The 25,257-nt window shown below is 46.9% G+C and overlaps 1 protein-coding gene across 1 annotated transcript in view; it reads left to right on the top strand.

Moving 5' to 3' along the window:
- The window catches only part of GTF2B (general transcription factor IIB), a 158,531-nt gene that overhangs the window by 115,185 nt on the left and 18,089 nt on the right, over positions 1–25,257 (top strand). The window contains exon 6 of the mRNA XM_085602133.1: positions 2,839–3,120. Coding sequence (XP_085458259.1) covers positions 2,839–3,120 — 282 coding nt within the window. The remainder of the gene's footprint in view (positions 1–2,838; positions 3,121–25,257) is intronic.

The following is a 25,257-nucleotide window of genomic DNA, read 5'->3' as shown; positions in this document are numbered from 1 at the left end:
TGGAATATGATTTCGGAGCCTATAGGAAAGTGTAGGTTTGTTCACCATATGGATAACACATGCCTTTAAAATATGAACTCGCCAGTTGTAACCTGAGGGTCATACGTTTGTGTAGTAGCACCAGAGAGCTTGATTTTTCTCACCCCTTTCCCTTCCCGTCATATACGCTTTTTCTATTTTGAGAATCGGGCTATTGAGGGTATTTTCAACAATGTAATACAAGCTTGGTTCAGAAAGGTTGCTGTGAACCAGGAGGTGTTTGGTCATGAAAGAAAAGTCCATACAAAATAATCATTGAAAGTAAAACCAGATTTAAATGTTTTCTAAACAAAGAAGCGTTGCACACCAAACAGCAATGTGATAAAAAATACATTGCTGTCGACCGGAGAAGAACGTATGGGTAAATAGATAAGCAAGTGTTCTTTTACCAGGATGCAAAGACCATGGGGAGTCTGATAGCTCACTTGTCTTGAAGCTGGTGTTTCTCTCCTTTGAGCTTTTCATGTGGTAAGTGCAGAGAGATCTCAGTGCTCTTTTCAGAGACGTGCTCATACTGCAAGCATGGAGCCTAGATGTTCTCCTGAATAGTAGTCTCAAAGCATCAATCTGAGCTTGGAAAGTTGGACTTAACAGAAGGCCCTGATGGCAAAGTCTTGTTATGGCAGCCATTCTCTATTAGGCAACTAGCCTTTAGAGTAAAGTAAGCATTTATTTAATGTCATTCATGTTTTTATGTTACACAAGAAAACCTTGTGAATTCTGTTATCTTTTTCCTCCTGCAGTGGTATCCCTAATGTACACTTGTTGGTATGGTATGTAATGTTAAGGAAAGGGAGACTTTTCCCAATTTGATAGATTGCTATCCACTGCTACCAGCATGCCAAGTGTGCAGAGGGCATGCATATTTATTTGTATTCGTTAATTTAATAAATATGGGTTGCGCGGATTGCTGATTTTGGAGATCATGATGGGGCATTACTAGCAGCTTTGGTAAGCGGCTTTCTCAATTTATCATAGCACTGTGACCCCTGCTACCTTGCATTCAGTCTCAGTGGGCTTAGATTTCAAGTCATTGGACAGGCATGTTCTTTACCAGTTTTGGTCGACAAGACTTTAGAATACCTGGATGGGGTAGAATCAACACTGCATTAGACCACAGTTGCTTCACTGACTTACTAGGAAGCTAATCTGGGGAAACTTAGTCCAGGATCTTTGGTTTCCGCTCGGAGTAAACGGAATTCAAGGTAAACATCAGGAGCTCAATCACCAAGGTAGGTCTGCAGATTTTGTGATCATGCTGAAACAGAAGACAGTGCTATTACAGAAAGACTCCACAACAGGAGTGGTGTCCCCTCTAGTTACACCCATCAGCTGTGATACTGACCGATTTCTAATATGTGGAATTGATGATTCAGCATCTGAGCATGTATAACATGCATACGTTTCACAGGACTAAACAAGTGGAAGCTTCGTGTATTTCGGTTCCTCATTTTTCACCTTTTAGAAAGTGGCTGTTGATCTTTTTGCTCCAGAGAGAAACAAAAGTTCCATCTTTATGCATACAGATGGCCAAGTTGCGATATCTTGAGCATACACTGGTGGCAAAATGGTACTAGTTATCTAGCACAGTTTTCCACTGATACCAATACCTCGAAGGACTTTCAGGATTGTGCAATATACAACGCTCTTAATTAGGAGATGCAAATGTGCGTGAGACTTCCCCGAAGGCAGTATTTGTTGTCCAGGTTTAAAAGCAGTATTTACCACCACAGCCTGAATGACATCTTCTCTCCTGAAGTATTATGCAAATGTATGAATTGGTAGTAGGACCACATGAATATCCTTAAGGAAACTCTTAGCCCACCTGCTAAGCTGCACTACTGCAGGAAGCGGCAGCAAATTGTCATATTGTGCTTATATGATCAGTATGACCCATTGCAATATCTGTGCCAAACAGCAGTTCCATATTTATGACATCGGCCAACTCAAGTCTGTAAAATATGTCTTTAGACTTTGTCTCTGGTGCCACCTGGTCAGATTTCTTCCTTTTAGCTACCAGTCAGTCACTATTTCTTTGAAGGATTTCAAAGAGATTCCTCTCCAGTTTGCAGTCCTGCACATGCTAGGTGTGAAGTGTGGCTTTTGTGATTCCTGTGAAAATCCCTCACTGGAGAACTGTTACAGGGAAGTAAATTTGACATATTATTTCAGCAATCTTTTACCACTCACACCACCATTAAGATATTAAAAGTTACCACTGAATAGTAAGCGTGTTGTATTTGAATATGTAATAAAAGCTTGCCTCCAACAAAAAATGTTTTTATCCATTGGCTTGCATCCTGTTGGTGTTCTAGATTTGCATGTCAGACTTGCACCATGTTGGGCAGCAGCAGAAGAACACATCAGATGACATTTTATACACACTTTTATGGGCACACAAACATTTGGCTTTATGGTGCAAAAGCAAGTCCATATTCCAATATGTTGCAGGTTTCAGGGTGACGCAGGGTCAACTATTCAGGCCATGCCTGAGCACAAGAAAGACTTCATACTTTCTGGACCCAACACTAATTTGCAATGGTGTGCACAGCATGTTATTCTGCAATAGAATAACGTTTCAAACTGATGATTACAATTAAGTAATGTTTCTTTCCTACAAGTGTGTGCACTGAATGGAAATACTATTGACTTTACCATAGTACCTTGCCAAGTATTTTTCTTTATGTACCGTTTTAGGTACTTAAGTCATAGAACTTTTTAAAATTAAAAATTACTTGTTTATTTTTCTCACTTGTAACAATTGTAACTAATTCCCTGCTTTCTCCCCTTTACCTACAGAAATTTGTGCAGTGTCTAGAATTTCAAAGAAAGAAATTGGACGGTGCTTTAAGCTGATTCTAAAGGCACTGGAAACTAGTGTGGATTTGATTACAACCGGGGACTTCATGTCAAGATTTTGTTCCAACTTGGGCCTTCCTAAGCAAGTACAGATGGCAGCTACACACATTGCACGGAAAGCTGTGGAACTGGACTTAGTTCCTGGTAGGAGCCCTATTTCTGTGGCAGCAGCAGCTATTTATATGGCTTCACAAGCATCAGCAGAGAAAAGGACACAAAAAGGTATGTAGGAAGCAACAGTTTATTAAAACATGAGGTCACTTTCTCTCGGCGAAGAGTGGTTTTGTGTGAACTTTTTAAATGATCTAATGTCTGACAAACTATCATATTTGTCTCATTGTGTGAGGCTTGGGCTGCTCTAAGGTGATACTTGAAAAACTGTTCCTGTGAAAGTAGCATGTTTGACTTCCCCCATTTACTCTTGGTCCAGCAAAGAACAGTTAGTACTTTGATGTAATTGTCTATGGTTGCTAATTTGCTTAGACTTCAGGTCTCTTGTATATGGTTTCTTCATTATCCACACCGAGTGAAGGGCTTGAATACATGTTACTGTTTTTGCAACTCTGGCCCAACTGATGAATGGAAAGTCATGGTGAGCTTTTTGCTTGGGGAGCCCGGAGTTTTTACGCATTCACAGCGCATATCATGTGGAGTGTATGGCAAAAGTACCTTGCCTGTGTGTTTGCATATTCCCATCTGTTCATCTCTGCACACTTAGTACGGTTCCTTTCTAGTACTCTGAAGCTGGCGTTTTGTGACTAAGATCTAGAGGGATATTGGTTGATTCTTGTACTTAGCAGAGATTACTCTATTCCCATCTGCAGACGTGTGGCCATACCTATCTGTTCCCAGTCAGTGGCAAAGTGGTCCAATATTTGAACTGAACATCTGGAGTCTTTTTTCAACTGGTTGCTGTGTTAACTGAAATTTACTTTATTGCCTTTAGGACATTCCCTCAGTTTTTCAGCTGTCATTCAGAGATTTGCAGCTGCAGCCATTTCAGCAGCAACCCTACCGATGTGGTTCTCTTTTTTTCTAGAACGAGCTACAACTTCTCATAGTAACCAGAAATCCTTCCATTAGAAGACGACCAGGACTAGGAAGGGCTTCAAGCCGTAGGTTGCACTGTACTGGGTCTTAATTCTACATTAGTAACACCAGACCAGGGGGTATGCTTATCTCTGGAGGAGTGTTACGGTGAGAATGGTTGATTACATTGCAAGGTTAGTCAGTGAAAATGGGCTTGGCATTGGGAATGATGCCCTTATCCTGCCAGCCCAGACAGAAACTAAAATGGGTCAGGCAGAGAATTTTGGGAGACAACTTTGTGCAAGAGAAGGGTATTCTAAGCATATAACCGTCCTGAGTCATTTGTGTGCAAGATAATAGATCCTGAAGGTTTTTTGCAAGATCTAGCTCTATAGATAATGCTGATAGATTTGAATTCTATATTGTATTAGACAAGGAGATTACCGAAAGCTGGATTGCTTGACTTAATGCCTAGAATGTCAAGGGTTTTTGTTTCATATCACTTGTAATAGCTCCAGAAATGTTATGCATGCCTATATTCATTTCATTTATATTGCCCAGCTGGTATGGTGTTTCTATGTGTGATTTAAGTGGCAGCATCGTAAGAACCCAGGAACAAGTCTGTGTTCATTACTAGTTCTGCCTCTACATTCAGATAGCCACCTCCTACCTGCTTTTTGCGCTCCTCTAGGCTAACTTCCTATTCCCCTCTTCCTGCCTGGCTCCATTTCCCTAAAGCCTCTTAGTCCACAATCTCTTTATCTCTATCCATAGTGGTGTGTGTTTTTCACTCATTAGGAGTTTATTAATTCACCTTTCAGCTGTCCACACCACCGTCTTGGAGATAAAAACCTCAACCAACAGATTCCTCATCTAGAAGAATCTCCAGTTGTCAAGCTGGATGTTGAAAGCAGTTGAGCAATTCATCATCCAGCGCTAAATAAGAAAAATGCTGTGCTTTCCACAGATTCGCCAAACATCACAGTTAAAAGTTACAAACCAGCTCCATAAAGGTGCCTTTATGTCCATGATGTCAGTCTGTTTTTCATAGACCTCAGAATCCAGAACTTGAGAGCCATCAATTCAGTGCATTTTATACCTTGTTTTCCCAAAACCAACTCTGAAAAGTTCCAGCTGCTTCCATCAACTGCTGATTCGGCCATCTGAAAACCTGCCACCTTTCCTCTAAAATTTTCCTAGAATTAAACTTTTTATATGTAATTCTGTTAGCATAGTCTTCCCCCGTTTTAGTGGCATTTTTGGACTACATGTTTGACTTATGCTGTGTACCGTTGTAGGAAGCTGGCTCTGTATATACTATACCAAAGTCAGGTATAGTGTGCCCAGTCCAGTGGAACCCAAAAGGTAGGCAGAGGTAAAGCAGCTAGCACCTAACTCTCTGTGTGGTAGTGTGGTCGAGCAGTAAGGCTTTATCCGTGGACAATGTTAAGCATTTGTTGTACACACTCAGCAAATGAATTCACACACTCAGACTGAATTTCAGACCAATTGTTTTTGTATAAAATTTTCTTTTAGTTATTTTATTTCCTAGAATCAAGCAGGCCTGGCATAGGTAAGTGATCAGTACTTTGCAGTACATATACAGTTTGTAACACAGTTTGGATTGTAAATGTACTTTGATTTGATTACAGAATACAGTACTTACACTTTGTATAGGATTTTGAGCAAAATTACAGGCAAGTTACTTTTGAGGTTACTCTTCTTACACAGTGTAGTATACCTGGATACTACACTGGGACATTTCCTGTAAACAGGTAGGTAAAATCGTTTTTGTTAGTACAATTTTAAAGAATTTCTTTAGGTTTTCAAACTCAACACTTCGAAACGTTTCCAAGAAAAACTGTCAATGTTATCCTATGGAGGAAAATAGTGTTATCGGTTTTAGGGTAAGTATTCAGTAGTGGGAGTTGAGGTTCTGGGGTCGACTCTGGGTCCCCCAGGGTCAGGGATGCACTCTTGTTACACCCTCAGCGGCACTATGGCGGCCAGGTGCAGAGTGCTGAGGCCCAAGGTTATCCAATGGGGGATAAGGGGTCTCCAGTTGGTGGCTGCTGATGAGCTGGCCACTAGGTTGTGGGAGCAAAGCTCCTGGACTTTAGCTCAGGGCAAATGGGGAAACAAAGGAGCACCAAAGCTGCACCCTCAGCAGCACTAGAGTGTCCGGGTGCAGGGTGCTGTTTCGACGTTGGGCGCCATGTTTGCAATGGGGAACCTCCGTTTGCAAAGCCACTGCAGGCTCAAGGAAGAAGGTCTTCTGGGTGCGACCACCACTTCGAGAGGTGAATTGGGATGCTGGGGGTTGGTTAGACACCGTGGGTTGGGCCACCCAAGGCCGTGGGGCGTCTGGTACAAGGGTGCCTTTTAGGGTTGGATCTTCTTTCCAGCTCCTGGTCGTGGTTTGGGAATCTTCTGGTTTGAGGCTGCAGGTGTCGGCTCGAGACTTGAGGCAGATTAGGGGTCGCCGGATCTCTGGTCAGGATCGCCGGTGAGACCTTCTGTTGGTGTTGGGCCACTCAAACTTGGGCCGTGGATGTCTGGTGAAGTGGTGCAGACCTCCAGATCCTTGCGGAACTAGAGTCTGTTTGAAAAAATCCGGCATTCACGGGAGACAGTGTTTGTGGTTGAAGGCAAGCAGGTCCTCTGGGGTTTTCGAGGTTGCTGGCTGCAGGACACATCTGGATTTTGCTGGAGCAGGTTTGAGGTGGAGACAGGCCAGTAGGGCTGGGGCCAAGTCAGTGGGCGTCGTCTTCCTGTTAGCTTCGGCACGGCTGTTCGGTCTGTCTCCTTTTCTTGTTGCAGGTTCTTGTCTGAGGAAGCAAGGCTCATGGGTGCCCCTAAATACTAGATTTAGGGGCGGTACAGGTATGTAAAAGGGTGGGACCAATGGGTCCCTTCCCTGGGATGGGTACACCCCCTATTATGTGGGAGGGGGGCATAAGCCTTTCCCTAGTTGACGGAGTGTGGGCACACCTCTCTTCCTCACTTGTTTTTCCCGCCGGTTCTCCCACCCAAAGTGGATTTCAGAGCCAGTGGGGACCAATTGCTGAAAGCAGCAAGTGGCCTGGGGAAGCTCACAAAGGCGGCAAGCCTTTGAAGCTTCCCCTTCGTGGACCCTGCCTATCCTGGGGAGGAGGCTTGGCACCTCGACCAAGGATGTACATTGTTTCAGACCCGAGGGCAGCAGGCTCTCGACCCAGAAACATGTCTGGTGGTGGCATCTGAATGCATCCAATGAGCCTGGACACTAGTGGTAGGTTAGTTTTCAGGGCGCATCTCTAAGATGCCCTCTGTGTGCATTTTTCATGAAATCCCACACTGGCATCAGTGTCGGTTTAATGTGCTGAGAAGTTTGATACCAACTTTTCGGTGTAGCCATTATGGTGCTGTGTAGTTTGTAATGACAAATTCCCAGCACCATATACTTTAAATGGCAGCACTGCACCTCCAATGTCTAAAAATGGACTTGGACACTGTAGGGGCACACAGGGTTGTGTGCCATGGCAACTCTTCACTTTGTTCTGCACCAAAAAACGCAGCCTGCAAAGGCAGTGTGTGCGTGTGAAGGTACAGGACCTCTAAGGGTGGCACAATTAGTGCTGCAGCCCTTAGAGGCCTTCTCTGGTGACAGTGCCCTGGGTACATGTGGTACCATTTAACAGGGGCTGACCTGTGGCTAGAGATGCCAATTGGGTTTAGGCTTCAATGCAGTTTTAGGAAAAGAAGCTGGGTACCTGGTTAGCAGGAGCCCATGGTACACTCAGTCAAGGCACATCAGCAATAAGTGGGGGCAACCATGCAGAAAGAGGGCACTTTATCACAACCATGGCCTGATGAACAGACCTCTACCACATGTTTCTTCTAAAAATGTTGTGCTTTTGCTATCTTGGTACAACCCTCACCACTCTGGTCTTGCCTGAATGGGACTAAATCTAGCTACAGGAAGTATTAAAATATTAATAACTAGTCAGTTGTTATTTAAACTCATAAAGACGAAACTGTTTAATATACCCGGGAGCAGAATATTCTTTCTCCTGCATTGGAGGTTTCATAGATTCACATGCTTGGATCATTCCCCATCGTCAAAGTGGGAGTCCTGCGGTACATTAAAAGCAGTAAGTAGTGACTTGAACATTGAAGCTAATGGAGAAACATTCACTTTAATATCTCTTCCTAGTCATTAGGAATGGTCCAAAGTCCAGCCAATCACCCTCCAGAACCCTCTCCACAGAGGCTCCAGGCTCTCAATTTTTCTTCCGCACGTCGTGTGAAGATAGTCTCCCTGAGCTCTGCTCAGTACTTTTCTTTTTTGGCCTATTGGTCAATTTGTTTCTTCAGAACAGAAGGTCTTTGACTAAGAGATCTCTATTTAGGCACTGACACACCTTTGGGAAGCTCAGACTGCACCCAGATCCCTACAAAAAGTGAATTTTCTGTCTTTACCCTGACCACCAGGTGAGACTCTAAAATCTGCAGGACTTTCTCTTAGAAAACTTTGAGAGATAGAGAGGGACGGCTTCTTCTGTGGCTGTAGAAGTTAAAAACCAATGACAATCCTTTGTATGATGAGTGATTCCTCCCTCAAGACTAGTGATGTGGAAATTGTCTCCCCGAAGGCTGCAAAGGTGCAAAAAAAGGCAGCATCATTCATTGAAACCTGATGATCAGCCCTCCTCTTACAGAAGAGAGTCTGCCTCTCTTTACGCCTTCTACTACCTCCTGTAAGGTAAAAACAACGTCCAGGTCTTTACCGGAGACAATTTCATCACCTCAGAAAGATGCACTGTCTAAGACGTCGACGCCCTCGTCGGCAAAAGCTTCTGTCGCTCCTACTCCTATGACGACATTGACCTCATCTCCTCAGACTAAACTAATCATGTCTACATCTCAGTCGACCATAGTTTCTGTAAAGGTGCGGTCTTCTACGACGACGCCAACATTGTTTACGAAGACAACGAAAAAAGGTCTGTCATTGAAAGATTCGTTGTCTGCTACATCATCGCCGCTACGATTGTCGGTGCCCTCAAGAAGAAGAATCTCTTGCCGACGGAGCCACCGTTGACGAACCCAATGACTACATCCACAGACTTCCGTCGGCATGTAAGGCATCGACGGAAGAATCGTCGACGAAGGCGCCATCATCGACAGCAACGTCGACGGTTGGCTTGACTTCAACTATTTAGTCGTTGGCTACGCCATCGACGGTCCCTTCATCGACTATCTTGCCTGCAGCACAAGGTAACCGATCTGATTCTACATCGATGAAGGTATACGCAGCCAAGGTAACTGTTCTTTCAACTGCAATTTCCCAGCCTAAGTGAAGATCTTCACAAGAAATAATTTTGCCTTTTCACACTTCCCCCCCCCCCCCCCCCCCCCCCCCCCCCCCCCCCCTACTAAGGTTTCCCCTGTCCTGCAGAAGAACTTTTTGACTACGGGGATGAAGAGGAGGGTGACTCTGATAAAGAGGGCATGTTTTGTGTGGCGCACAGCCCTTCAGACCTCTGGATAAAATGTCAGAGGATGACTGAATATTATTAGTACTCTCATGATACCAACCAAGATAGACAGAGGGAGCAAACTATTGAGATGCCCGTTTACCTAGTGTCAAATCTGCAACAGATGTTGGAAGATTACTACCACAGATTCCCACCATCAGAATCCGCGGCTTCAGTCCCTCAAACTCTGCCAGACCATCTTTGATGGCAGGGTCACCTCCTCTTTCTCCACTGCCTACAACACCGCAACTGCAGGTGCTGGAGCATCACACTACAGACAACGAAATAGCGGAAGGAGAACTGGAAGAAGTATCCCTGCCCAACGAATGGGGCGATTACGAGATGGACGCCATCTCCATCAACTCCACCTCCGATAGATTGGAAGACACAGGAAGTTTTCATACCCTTAAAGAAAGGGCGGCGAAGAGATATCAGCTCCCCATGTCCCCAAACAATCTGATTGTTTCCTATACGATTTTAAAGAACAGGCTAATAGGCCGGTTCGTTCAATCCCCATAGTAGATTTCATATGGGAAGAAGGCCTGAAGGTAATGCGGACACCGGCTTCCATTCCAGCAGTCTTACCTAAGCTGGAGAAGAAATACAAGGCACCTGACAACTCGCCTTCCTGCCTCATCAGGCAGCCAATGCCGGAGTCTGTGATTTCTCAGGCGACTCAACGTCGTGCCATAAATCCTGCTTCACCCCTGTCTGCCCCTCCTGAGAGGGACGGGAGATATCTTGACACCATTGGCAAGAAATGTGTCCACTATGGCAGTAACAAGGGTTAGGGCCGCAAACTCACTTGCAATTTTAGGTAGATATGTCCGACAAATGTGGTTGGACATTTCACCATTTATTGATCTGCTGCCTGAGGACTCGAGGGCAGAAGCAAGAAGAATTCTTAAGGAAGGAGAAGGGATCTCAGTGGAGATAATTGATTGTGCTGTAGACGTTTCGTTGACAAGTTTGTCAGTTGGCTGGGGCTGCAGTATTGAGATGACAGGGATGGCTGAGAGCCATTTCTTTTCGCCTGGAAGTACAAACTAAGGTCATCGATATGCCTTATGATGGCGAATCCGTTTAGCCAACACATGGAGGCTCTGCAGGCGATAAAGGACAGGATACAGCAAAGGCGTTAGACACCCTGAAGTTCGAGGCATGTGGGCTGCTGAATTCATATCTGTGCATAGATCGCCACCTAGTGTTTGGTCCGGATGATTGCACATTGTTGTCCTGGAAGAGTCTTCGAAGTATCACGAGATAGGTGGCTCCTCCCCTGGACTACAGTGGGCATCCTCTCCATCCTTAGATTGTTTTTTTCCGCCATTGGGTTCGGATGTGCTTATCTTAGCTCAAGTTCGGAAACTTTAGTTTAAGGCCAAAAGGCCTTTAGATCTCGTCGGTATTGTTCGCGTTCGGTATCGACCAGTTTATTTTGTGTTTTAGTACCTTCTTCACGCTTTTCGGATCCGCTTCGGTCCGAACATCGATCACCGCTCGACGATGGAATCGAGGACTCCTTTCAAGAGATGTCCTTTATGCCATGCGAAATACCCACACGTCGATGTCCATCCGGTGTGCAACAAATGTCTCTCACCGGATCATGATTAGTCGAAATGTATGGCCTGCGCCCAGTTCTGCTCCAAGAAGACTCTGCGGAATCAACGGGCAGCGAGATTGGAGGCACAGCAATCGGCGCCTGCCCCGGTCAGCATCTTCAGCACCGAGGATGAAGAAGCCGAGAGCGTAGAAGACATAGACTCCAGCCACGCTTCCGAACATGAATCCCGATCGGAAGACGATGATTAGGTGATCTTCGAGGACGAAGACGTCGTCGACGAGGTAGTAGACTACAATGAGGCCCTTGGGGCCGAGGAAGATAGCTCCAGCGAAGAGCTAGGCCAACCCGTCGATACGGAGGCAGAGAGACAAAGTCGTCATAAGGCTCAGGTCGAGGGATCGCCTGCGGGCCTTACCCAAGATCAGTCACACAGTTCTTCGGCCCCGCCTCAAGGCCCGGCCTCGAACATTTCACAGGAGCCATTAATATCGAAGACGACTGGATTTCCTTCAGTGAAACTGAAACCGTCCGTCGCACCGGTTACATCGAAACCGAAAGTGAAACTGGTTGCGATCGGATCGAAGGCCTCGAAGCCCTCCACTCCTTCGACGCCGGCACATGTCATCGGCACCGAACACACCAAAAGAGATTTTGGTGCCGAGCTCACCACGACGGGTTCCGGCGCCGAGCCAAAGAAGAAGGCCCTCGGTCCCCACAAGGCGCCTCGGCCTATGGCACCGAAGATTACGGCCCAACCCACCAAGGTCAAGGTGGTCGATCCGTCTGCTTCGACATCAAAGGGTGCGGCGCCTGCCAAATCATCGGCTCCAAGGAGCGTCGATACCCACCTTCGGATCGACGACCCAAAGACTGGGAATAAATCGGATACCACTTCGACGCCTGCCTCCAAGGTGCCTATCGGTTCCAAAGCGCCATCTGCGTTCACCTTGCAACAGGTCTCAGCGTCGTTGCAATGCATCAGGGACCGGGCAACCCTCCAACCTACGTCGGGTCCCGAAACGCACAAGGCCGCAAAAGCACACTCGGCGCCGGCGCACATCACATTTGGATTGCCGCCGCCCAAGGCACCGAAAATGTTCGAAATTCGGACACGTGTCCACCAAACAGACACTATCCACTAGACAAATCGATATCGAGCCTTCACAGGCACACTTTATCGACGCCGACACTGGTAGGCTGATGCTCCGCAAGTGGAAAATCACACCAGAGAAGGGTTTGGACTCGTACAAGATTCCTTTGAAACAAAAACTGCCGGCAGGTTCCGCACCAGTGCTTCATGAAACCTTTCAACCCTTCCTTAAGGACCCACCTTCTTTTTCTCCTACGCATTCAGAGGCAGACGCCGGAGAGGACTATATAGGGGATGATACCACCTACCCGGTGGATATCGATCCTGATGATCACATGCAAGACCCAGATCAGGCATGGGATGACCCCACTGACCAGGGTAACGCACCAGATACTCCTGACACGCAGCTTTATAATATAAAGACATCTCCCACAGAGGACACTGCTGCCTTTAATGTCCTCATAGAACGGGCTGCTGCCAATCATGGAGTGGAACTCCATTCTGACACTGTAGAGGAAGATTTCTTAGTGGACACGTTCGCCTCCTCTGAGAAAACCGTCAAAACTCTGCCAATGTTGAAGGGAGTTCTGAAACCTGCAAAAGTCATTTTTAAAGAAACAACCAGGGCACGGGTGTTGAACCCCAGAATCGAATAAAAATACAAGCCTGCACCCGGAGACCCTATGTACATTAAGGGTCAGTTACCATTAGACTCCATGGTTGTTGCTAATGCTCGCAAACGAGCACATTCACAAACAACGGGTGATGCTCCTCCCCCCGACAAGGAGTCCAAAGTGCTGGAGACATCAGGCAAAAGGATAGCAGCGCAAGCGGCAAACATCTGGCGCATTGCCAACACCCAGGCACTCCTGGCCCGTTATGATAGGTCACACTATGACACACTAGAATCACTGCTACAACACTTGCCAGATGAATACAAAGAGGCAGCAGAGCTCCTTATCAGAGAGGGACAACTCCTTACAAATGCATCCATCAAATGCGCACTGGATGCAGCCGACACTGCAGCAAGGGCGATCAACACAAGCGTAATGTTGAGGAGGCACGCATGGTTAAGAATCTCAGGCTTCAAACCTGAAATTCAGAACAATATCTTAAATCAACCGGTCAACCCCGACTTTTTATTTGGCCCCGAGGTTGACACTAACCTCGAAAAAATTAAAGACACAAACTGCAAAATCAATGGTCGCTCTGCAGTCGCAGCAGTTTCGGAGTGGCTCCTTTCGTCGCCCCGGGAATAGAGGAGCAGCTAGAGGTCAGGGGTCCCAGCAGCAGTACAATAAAGGGGGTACGCAAAGTACCTATGATAAAAACAATAGAGGTGGATATCGTGGATCCAGCACCAAAGGCAGAGGACGTGGGTACGGCAACACCAGGTCCTCCCCCAAAAACAAACAGTGACTCCTTCTCCCTGCCCCCCGACCACATAACACCTGTCGGGGGGGAGACTCCAACAGTTCCTGTCAGTCTGGAAGTCCATCACCACAGACAGGTGGGTCAGGGAAATTATCCAGTACGGTTACTGTCTAGAATTAACGTCCACTCCACCCAACATACCGCCAAAGCACCGTCCTATGTCCGTAGAGCACTTGGCATTATTGCAGCAGGAAGTACTAAGTATGCTGCAAAAAGGTGCAATAGAAGTCGTGCCCGTAAACCAACAAGGGACAGGGGTGTACTCTCTGTACTTCTTAATCCCAAAAAAGGACGGATCTCTCAGACCTATACTAGACCTGAGACCCCTCAACCACTACATTCTGTCAGACCATTTCCATATGCTCACCCTACAGCAGGTTCTACCGTTTCAGTCAGGGAGACTTCCTAGCCACACTGGATTTGAAAGATGCGTATTTCCACATACCCATACACCCATTGCACAGAAAATATCTCGGGTTCACTATTCAGGATCACCATTATCAGTTCAAAGTTCTCCCCTTCGGAGTAACAACGGCACCCAGGGTCTTTACCAAGTGCCTAGCAACAGTGGCTGCACATCTACGGAGACAGCACATTCACGTCTTCCCTTACCTGGACGACTGGCTTGTTCAGGCAAAGTCAGCCCAGCAATGTGCCAGCCACATGTCCCTCACCATTCACCTACTTCACAGTCTAGGATTCTCACTAAATTACCCAAAATCACATCTTCAACCCGCACACGTATGCCAGTACCTGGGCGCGACCATAAACACTCTGACAGCCACAGCTCAGCCAAATTTAGTGAGGATCAACAGCATGCAACTGCTGATCACAAAGTTCAAATCTCAACACTCCCTTCCAGCGCGAGTGTTCATGCAGTTGATAGGCATGATGGCCTCCTGCATTTTCATAGTCCCGCACGCGAGACTACATATGCGCCCGCTTCAGGAGTGCTTGGCACGTCAATGGAATCAGGCTCAAGGACAATTAACAGACCTAGTGTTGGTGAGCGGTCGGGCATACAACTCTCTGCATTGGTGGAATCCACAAAACCTTTGCAAGGGCCGACCGTTCCAAGAGCCTGTTCCGCAAATAATACTGACGGCGGACGCCTCTCTCCAGGGATGGGGAGCTAATGTTCTCAATTACACAGTGCCGGGACTATGGACGACACAACAAAAGAAGATGCACATCAACCTTCTGGAACTGATGGCAATCTTCCTAGCCATGAAGGCATTCAAAGTACACTTATGCAACAAAGTCGTGTTGATCCGGACGGACAACATGACTGCCATGTACTACATACAGAAGCAGGGAGGAACACACTCTCCACAGTTGTCTCATCTGGCTCAGAGCATGTGGAAGTGGGCCATTCAAAGGAACATGTTCCTCATGGCGGAACACCTCCCAGGCAAAGACAACCAGATGGCGGATCTGCTCAGCAGACACAGCCACCAAATGCACGAGTGGGAGCTACATCCATCAGTACTCAAACCGTACTTCCAACAGTGGGGTCATCCAGAGATAGACCTATTCGCCACAAGGGAAAACGCAAAATGCCGAAACTTTGCCACCAGGTTCCCGCGTACGCTTTTCCCCCAGCTCCATTAATACCGCTAGTGGCACGCAAACTGCGACAACACTCACTGACACTCATCCTAGTTGCTCCAACATGGGCACGCCAACCATGGTACACCACCTTTCTAGAACTTTCCGTGGTGCCGCATCAAAGGCTGCGGATCACACCCGCACTTTTAACGCAGAACCATGGCGAAATTCAGCACCCAGATCCGCAACAGCTGAACCTGGCAATCTGGCTCCTGAAGTCTTAGTTTGGCTACCTAAACCTGCCACCTGAATGTATGGATATCATCAAGGAGGCCAGAAGACCCACAACCAGAGCTTGCTATGCGGCTAAATGGAAAAGGTTTGTCATTTACTGCAACAACAATGACATTAACCCGCTGGATGCATCCATTCAAAACATCATCTCTTACCTCTTACACTTATACCGATGCAATCTGGCATACAGCTCCATACGTATACATTTAACCGCGATAGCAGCCTATCTTCAAAACAGGCAGCACCTCTCTTTATTCAGAGTGCCTGCCATCAAAGCCTTCTTAGAGGGACTCAAACAAGTGATTCCCCCAAGACACCCACCGGCACCAGTGTGGAACCTCAATGTGGTCCTCACCAGATTAATGGGTCCACCTTTTGAACCTCTCCATTCATGTGAGATTCAATTCCTCACCTGGAAAGTAGCTTTCTTAGTGGCAATCACTTCGTTAAGAAGAGTTAGTGAACTCCAGGCACTAACCATTCAAGAGCCATTCATACAGGTTCACGCAAACAGGGTGGTACTACGTACCAACCCCAGATTCATGCCTAAAGTGATATCGCAGTTCCACATGAATCAGACTATTGAACTGCCTGTTTTCTTTCCAAATTCACAAAATGCCGCAGAGAGAATGCTCCATACACTAGATGTAAAGAGGGCCCTCATGTACTATATAGACAGAACAAAGGATTTTAGGAAAACAAAACAACTTTTCGTTGCCTTTTCTCCACAACACAAGGGCAACGCCATTTCCAAAGCAGGGATAGCCAGATGGATCGTTAAATGTATTCAAATTTGCTATCAAAAAGCTAAACGCACATTAACGATTCCCCCACGAGCCCACTCAACACGAAAGTTAGGGGCGTCCATGGCTTTCCTAGGAAACATTCCTGTACAGGAAATATGTAGAGCAGCCACATGGTCCACTATACATACATTTACCAAACACTAATGTGTAGATGTACACTCAAAACAGCAGGCAGCTGTAAGACAGGCTGTTCTCAAAATTCTTTTTCAGACTGCTGCAGCTGGCACGGGCAGCCACCGCTAATGGAGGGACTGCTATATAATCTATGCACAGATATGAATTCAGCAGCCCACATGCCTCGAACTGAATATGCTACTTACCAGTATGCATCTGTTCTTGGCATGTAGGGCTGCTGACATTCATATCGCCCACCCTCCTCCCGGCGCCTGTAGCGGTTGCAGCACTCAGAATTACTGTATAGCATGGTCATCACTTACTGTATCTACTCCATCACTGCCACAATGGCGAAAAACAATCTAAGGATGGAGAGGATGCCCATGCGCACTGTAGTCCAGGGGAGGAGCCACCTATCTCGTGATACTTCGAAGACTCAGACTCTTCCAGGACAACAATGTGCAATCATCCGGACCCAACACTAGGCGGCGATCTATGCACAGATATGAATGTCAGCAGCCCTACATGCCAAGAACAGATGCATACTGGTAAGTAGCATATTCAATTTAAGCAACCGCCTTTTCCCGGAGCTCGAGGCCACGGCTTATTTTTGTTTCGGGGAGGTTACGACCAATACAAACTGTTTCAGCTGCATATGGGACTATCCCGATACTCACCAGCACATCAGCAGTTGTACAAGCAACCACCTGCTGCCTCCTCCAATCACTATAGAGGAAAGACAGCCTTCAGAGGCAGAGACCCCTCCAAGAAGCAGTGACGAACCCCTGGTGTCAACCACAAATCACACCACGTCTCTAGAAGTTAGTGGGAAGATTTCCTGTTTACTCCCCAAATGGTCTGACAATGAACAGATGAGTCCTAGATATAGTTTCCAACGGTCACACATTGGAATTTAAACAGATTCCTCCAAATTATCCACTTCGAGGACCTTCGCCTTCTCATCTAACAGAACTACTGTCTCAGATAAACATCATGAATCGCAAGGGAGCAATCGAAGTGGTACCAAGTTCACAACAAAGGGCAGAATTTTATTCAAACTTCTTCCTCATAAGAAAGAAATTTGGAGAATGGCATCCCATCTTGGACAATCTGTCACCTTAACAAATTCCTAAAAAAACAAACCTTTTGTATGTTATCTCTTCTGGAGGTGCTTCAATTTGTGAATCAAGGAGATCACATGACTACCTTCAATTTTCAAAACACCTATTTCCACATCCCCATTCACCCCACACAGGAAATTTATACGCTTCAAAGTGGCTGACTCAGACTATCAATTCAGGGTCCTGCCCTTTGTCCTTCGTTCGGCACCTCGAGCGTTCACCAAGGTTCCAGCACCAGTGGCGGCACTCGTCTTCAACAAGCAAGGATTCAAAAATTTTCTTACCTGGACGATTGCCTTATAAAGGTGAACTCCTCCACAGTGGTAAGCAGACAGGAGTTCCTGTCTCTTTTCTAGTCTTTAGGGCTGTCCATCAATGTTCCAAAGTCTCAGCTAATTCCCTCAAAGGTCGGAACGTTTTTAGGATCAACTATAAGCACCCTACAGGCAGAGGCCTTCGCTTCACAGGAAAGGCAAGAAAAGATATGTAGGCTGGCAGCTCTATTTCTCGTAAAAAGTCAATTTCAGTACAAAAGTTCGTCACTACTGGGAATGCTGTCCTCATGCATTCCCCTAATTAGCAACTGCCGTTTGCGCATGAGGTCCCTGCAGGAGGAACTAGACAGTCAGTGGTTACAGATCTCGGGGTCCTTCGAGGATCTAATTCGTGTAACACCACAGATTAGGGATGTACTTCAATGCCACAGGCCGCTCTTTATTGATAGACTCCGCAATATGTAATTACGACAGACTTCTCCTTCGAAGGCTGGGGAGCACATCTGCAAGGTTGTAACAGTCAAGGGCCAATGGGCCAGTCAACAAAGGTCCCTACATATCAATCTGTTGGAACTCAAGGCTATTTTCCTGGTTCTGAAGTCCTTTCTTTCAAAAATGTCAGGAGCATCGGTGTTAATCCGGATGGACAATACTACAACTATGCACTATTTAAACGAACAGAGCGGAACAGGATCGACTGCGCTGTCTCTGCAAGCTCAACAAATATGGGAATGGGTAATTCAACACCAAATAAACCGAACAGCGGAACATGTTCCAGGAGTGGCCAATATTTTTTTTTTTTTTTTTTTTTTTTTTTAAGTTTTATGTAGCGCGAACTATCCGAGCGCTTTACATGAGCACCAGTTTCGTTACAAAAGGACACATTCATTTTTGTTAGGCACGGGGAGATTAAGTGATTTACCCAGAATCACAGGATGTTGAGCGTCGTTGCCGAGACTCAAACCCGGTTCCCCAGCTTCGAGGTTGACCGCTTTAGCCGTAAGGCTACATCCTCTCCCCTATATCCTTGCAGATTCTCTGAGCAGGGCAAGCTCTGTCAGCCACAAGTGGGAACTGCACTAACCAACGTTAGACCGCCTCTTTCAGTTGTGGGGCAAACCAAGTTTAGTTTTATTTTTGACCAGACAGAACCTCAAATGCCGGTCCTTCACCAGCTGGCTACCCCAACGGGGACCGTGGGGAAATGCATTTTTGATCAATGGTCAAAGACCTATGCCTATGCTTTTCCTCCGATTTCGATAATTCCAAGGGTGCTCAGGAAATGAAGAAAGAACCTTGTCGGATACTGCTCATTGCACCCAGATGGCCTCTCCAGGTCGTTTACGGAGTGCCAACCCATTGAGTTACAACCAATACCGAACCTGCTGACTGCAAGTCACGCCAGGTCCGTCATCCAGATCAGACATCTCTTCGATTGTCGGCTTGGCTCCTGATCACAGAGTTTGCTGGGTTAGCCATCCCAGATGATTGTCGGGAAGTCCTGGCTAATGCTCCACTGTTAAAACATACAAACTCAAATGGAAAAGGTTCTGTCACTAGTGCTCAAGCACCAAGGTACATCCTATCCAGTCGCCACCAGAGCAGTTGCATCCTTTTTTCCTCCATTTGGCAAAATCTGGTCTTTCTCAATTGTCCTTAATGGTCTTCCTTGCCGCAGTAATCCAGATTTCGGTGGCATAATGGTTCACAATTGCTTTGCTCTTCAAAAATAATAAAACAATTTCTAAAGGGATTAATTATGATGTTCCCACCAGTAAAGCTTTCACCTCAGCATTGGCACCTCAACATTGCGCTTGCTTAACTCATGAAAGGACCCTTCTGATGGATACATCTGCCAGTGGATTCCTCACCTTGTGAATATCCCCTGCGCCAGCATTCCACGGAATTTTTTCCACAGCTCTCTACGCCGATGTGGACGTCCTAATACGTCGTCTCCGCTCGCGATTCCGTATGACGTCACCAGAGCCATAGGAGAGCCAGGTCTGTGTGATGACTTCAGTTCCCTTTTTTCTGCGCTGTCGACGCATAAGGTTTTCCAGCACTCTCCTGCTACTTTGTAGTCTTGCAGTGGGTTACTGTTTCTGGATTTGCCATGTCTTCGACGAGGAAGTCAGGTTTCAAGCCTTGTAGGGAATGTGGGGGTCACATGTCCATCACAGACCCCCACGAAGATTGTTTATGGTGCCTCTCATCGGACCATGATGTGGACGACTGTTCCAGCTGCAGAAAGATGAATCCCAAGGCCCTGAAAGAGAGGGAAGCTAAGCTTTTCATGGCCAAGGCGAAAAAGGAAAGAAGAGGTAGGAAGAAGCCGAAGTCGTCGACTTCGCACTCTTCAAAGTCGAGGAGGCACAAAAAGAAGAGGAAGCATAGCTCTCGGCGCCGATCGTCGAAGAGTAAGGCTTCAAGGTCACCGTCGCCTCGATGTCGAAGTAAGGAATTCATTTCTCCTTCGCCTTCCCCTTCTCCTCGTGTGTCTCCGGAGAAGACCTCTTCGCCCAAGTTGACTCCGGTGCAGTCTCCGGCACAGTCACCGGCGCCAGTGGACTCCCCAGCTTCCGATGCCGAGCCGGAGCAGGTGGCAGATCTTTCTCCAGTGCCAGGTGAACCTGCGGCTCCAGTTGAGGATACTTCGGCTCCGGCTACTCCTCGACCGGGTGCGGATCAGACGCATTTTCTTAATGCAATGTATGGGGTTTTCCAAAGAGCTGCCTTCCCATCCGGCGCACCTTCTGGTCCCGTGGGTCCAATGGCGTTTAGTTAGGGCGTGCCGCAACATTATGCTCAGGCACCTTTTATGCCCTTCTTGCCGATGGCTCCTTCATAGCAGTTCCCGGCGCCGTCTGGAGATCCATCCTCCCGGCCTCGACTGGATCGTTTGCCTTCTTCAGAGCCTCCCTCGACGCCGACTCCATCTGCGCCGCGTCCGGTGCCGCCTACTCCGGCGCCGCCGACTCTGCGTACGGCACCGCCGACGCCGTGCCCTCGAATCTGTTCTCGGATAGAGGCTCAGAGGATTATGGAGGAGGAGCGATATAGGGAAGAAGTGGAGGAAGGTGAAGTTGGTGATTCCACTGATGAATTTGAGGGCATTCAGGATGCAAGTGGACTAGATACTACTCCAGAATGGGAGCATTCTTCTGCCAGATCTTCTCCTCCACAAGAGTTGGCTCCTTATCATTTAGTCATCAGGAAGGCTGCAGAGTTGTTGGACTTAGTTGCCCTCTGCAGAGTACAAGCCAAACCTTTTAGCTGAAGTCCTTCATTCACCATCTTCCATTGTTGAGCCTTTGTTGCCCTTTAATGAGGCTATTTTAGAGCCTGTTATGGACGTTTGGCGCAAGCCACTTTCTTCACCTGCAGTCTCCAGACAAGTGGCAAGGAGGTATAGAGTAGCTCCGGGGGACCTGAGCTTCCTTTCCTCTCACCCTTCACCAGAGAGCCTTGTAGTGCAAGCTTCCTGTTCAAAGCAATCTTCAGGCGCCTTCCCTCAAGCACCAGCTGACAGGGACTCTAAAAAGATCAAACAGTCAGCTAAAAATGTCTTCATCTGGAAGCATGGCGCTTAAGTCAACGAATGCCACTTGCTTATTGGGGCGCTACGTTCATGCTTTAATGGACTCTGTGAAGCAGTTAGCCCCTAAACTGCCTAATGAGGAGAAGGTCTCTTTTATGGAGGTTGCTGCGGACACTCAAGCTGGCGCTAGGCAAGTTATTCAGTCGGGCCTAGATACGGCTGATTCCGTGGCTAGGATTATGGGATCTTCTATAGCCACTAGAAGGCAGGCTTGGCTTTGTTCTTCCGGCTTCTCTGCTGATGTTCAAGCCACCCTAGTCAACTTACCCTTTGATGGGGAAAAGCTTTTTGGGGGAAAAAGCTGATTCCGCCTTGCGAAGATTTAAAGATAGCAGGGTTACTGCAAAATCTTTGGATTTGCAGACGCTGGCTAAGGGGTTTGGCTTCAGGAAGTATAGAGGATTTGGGAGGTCATCCTTTTGTTCCTTTCCTCAACCACAGCAGCAGCAAAATCCTCTCTATAGATCATATAGAGGAAGATAAAGGGGCCGGAGAGGTTCTGGTCGCAATCCCTCCTCATCTTCAGCCTCCTCTGCTCCCAATGAAGCTTCAGGGAAGCAGCCCTAGATCCCCCATCCTAGATCATGTGAGACCTGTGGGGGGGTCGGGTGTCCCACTTTCTGCGAGGCTGGAAATCAGTCACGACGGACCTTTGGGTTTTAAACCTCGTGGAGAATGGGTACGTCCTTCCCTTTCGGGAGTTTCCGCCTCCTTACCCTCCTTGCCAGGGTTTTTGCACAGAGGACCATCTACTTCTTCTGCAGAAGGAGGTTCTTGCATTGCTACAAAAAGGTGTGATAGAGGGGGTTCCGGAGCAGGAAAGGGGTCAGGGATGCTACTCCCGGTATTTCCTGATTCCCAAAAAGGACGGCAGATTGCGTCCAATCCTGGACCTCAGAGTTTTTACTTTTTACCTGAAACAGGAGAAATTCAAGATGCTAACCCTTGCACAGGTTCTTCAAGCGTTGCAGCAAGGAGACTGGATAGTGTTGATCGACTTGCAGGATGCGTATTTCCACATCCCAATCCTGAAGTTGCACAGAAAGTATCTCAGTTTTACGGTTGGGTCACAACACTACCAGTTTGCGGTTCTTACGTTTAGTCTTACTACTGCACCTCGAGTCTTCACCAAGGTGATGGCAGTGGTGGCTGCTCATCTCAGGAGGTCGGGGATTCTGGTCTTTCCCTACCTGGACAACTGGCTTCTGAAAGCAGAGTCTCCAGCTGCAGGTAACATCTCAACTGTTATTCGACTTGGGTTTTTCGATCAATGTGCCCAAATCTCACCTGGTGCCCTCTCAACGCAACCTGTTCATAGCTGCTAAAAACCCTGTCAAGCTAAAGAGCCCTACAGCAGACAGTCAGGAAGTGCAGATGTTTGTAACGGAGCTATTCAGACTTAACTTGTAGCAGACTTCCCCTAGTTTCCACGATAAGCAGGCCTCAAACTCAAAATATCAGCTATCGGCACCCACCCCACAGAAAGAGACCCCTCCCGTCCTCCCTCCCTCCTTGGTTTACTGTCTGCTGACTGCACTCTGTGTTAAAACCTCACCCAGCGCTCAAAAGTGACCGCAAGCTTTCACACAGCGCATTTAAACAAGCATTGACTGCGCGCGCCTCGCGCTCAAGGTAAAAAAAAAACAAACAAAAGCGCCTCCCGCGGCAGCAGGGAGAGAGGAGGGGGCCTGCGCGATTCCCTTGCGGGAGCAAGCGGCAGGGCGCGATAATTTATATCATATGGCACTGCCGCTTGCTCCCGCAAGGAAATTGCCAGACGCGCACGCGTTGCCATTGAAGGCAATGGAACGCGTGCACGTTTTTGGGCGAAAAAGGGAACCAATGGCTAAAGGTCTCCTCCTATGCAGTTCATGCGCGCTGCATAGGCGAGACCTAAAAAACATACGTGGGGAGCCACAGGCAATGGCTTATGGGCGAAGGGAACCACGGATAGAAGTTTGGTAACTACTGTACTGTAGAATTAAGGCAGGATGAAAGGATGTATTTACTTTTAACCATAGGATTCATGGGCACAGAGATCAGTGCGGCTTTTACTTTACCAAGTGCACAGCCAGGAGTAGAACTCAAAACCTACGTTTAACATATAGCGCTTTGAGGCGAGCTGGGTATGTATATTACAGTAGCATAAAGGATGTGTAGGGATAGTTTTGAAATTATGATGGAATAAATGAACGATATGACATTTTCATATCTATAACTTATGTTTTAAGACACTGCACACAAGTTTAAAAAGCTAAATTAACTTTGCAGTGTGCCAAACAGCCACCATGGAAACTATTACCCCTGCAACACCATCAAGAGGTGAACAGAACAGTGTCTGAGAGATCGGTTTCTGGTACACTCTAGCCCCTCGGGCACAAGTATTCTTAAAATATACTTTTTTCACTCATAGAATGTACTCGGCATTATTTTAGCATATACACAATCCTTATAATTGCATGCATTTACGTATTAGACAGTGCTTTTACAACAAGTCTAAAAACGACATTCAGAATGCAGTTGTATGCAAAGCTGTCGGTTCTGGTTCAAACTAGGAACCTGTTGTGTAATATATTTGCATACAGATTTTCAAAAAGCACAGAAAAGGCAAAGAGCTCATTGCTGCGATTTGGCCACTAGATGCCGATATACGACAAGCTACTTAACCGATCTTCACTAGACGAAAAAGACTTCACCGCGTTTACACTTCAACATTCTCGCTCGCCAAAAAGCAATCAAAAGCATCTTTTTTGACACCTTACCTACACTGTTGTAAACAAATGTTAGTCATTTTGTGAAAAATAAATCATCTCACGGTGGGCATGGTAATATATCCAGCAATAGTCATACAGAGTATGTTAATCTGCTAGTTAGTGAAATACAATAATGAGAAGTAACATCTCTCTTAACAAATGTAAAGTTAGTTACCAGTCCAACGTCAGGACATTCCTACTGGTAACTGCCGCTGAACACCCACAACTGGCAGCTCACTCCCTTGTACCCAGCTCTAAACATGGTCATGCCCTGCCACATACTGACACCTTAACCACACTGTTAATTTAAATGATTCCTATTTTGTAGGTGCGACCCAACTTTACTTAGCTAAGGAAAAGGCTAGATACCTACAGCGAGGCTTCAAAATGTTTAATTCGGGGGCATGGAATAGGGAAACACTGCTGCCTACTTGCCGTTTTCACATGCGACACCTGCTAGTAAAACAAGCGCATTCCTCTCACTAAAAGGAGGCAGCAGGGGGAGGGGTGAGAGGAGGGGGGTGAGTGAAAGTGTTTCACTTGCGGGAGCGATAATTGCTACCATATGCTCCACGCGCTCCCGCAAGTGAATCTCCAGACGTGCACGCGTTGCCATTGAAGGCAAAGGAAACGCGTGCACGTTTTTGGCTGAAAAGCCAAAGCGTTCGGAAAAGGTCTTTTTGCCTATGCAGTGCATGCGCGCTGCGTAGGCGAGACCTAAAAAGAAATGGACTGGCAGGCTGTCCCAGGCTTACTGCCTTGGCATTTGCTAGTGAATAGCTTTGCAGTTGTTTGACTATTTTCAGAAAGTGATCCTGCTTGGACTTGTCTCCTTTGGGGGACATACAATATTTGTGCTGACAAGCCACTGAAATGAACTTAGCTGAACTGGGCCATTGTGAGATGAGTGCAGCTGGAGAGGAGCAGGGAACTCCAGTGCCCTAAGATGATCCTCATTGATTTTACTTCCGGTATGAATGCGAGTACACACTATGTGAGGAATCGAGTCGGGCTTCCGCCGCTGCTACACACTGCATGATCGATCGCCCTGGAGCAAACCTTTTAGCCGTCACGCAATTAACTTGCGACAGGCAAGCTCCGACGCTTTTGAGCCCCCATAGAAGACGAGCGCCCGCACTCCGGCTGAGTTAGTTCAAAAGATTTTCGCCTAGAGCTACAAGAATTTAGACCTTTACCTCTTCAAATACACTTGTGAT

Source organism: Triturus cristatus, chromosome 4_2 (assembly GCF_964204655.1).
Source record: "Triturus cristatus chromosome 4_2, aTriCri1.1, whole genome shotgun sequence".
In the NCBI taxonomy this organism is placed as follows: domain Eukaryota; kingdom Metazoa; phylum Chordata; class Amphibia; order Caudata; family Salamandridae; genus Triturus; species Triturus cristatus.
Note: the sequence above shows the minus strand (reverse complement) of the source record. Positions and strands in the feature narration are given on the sequence as shown.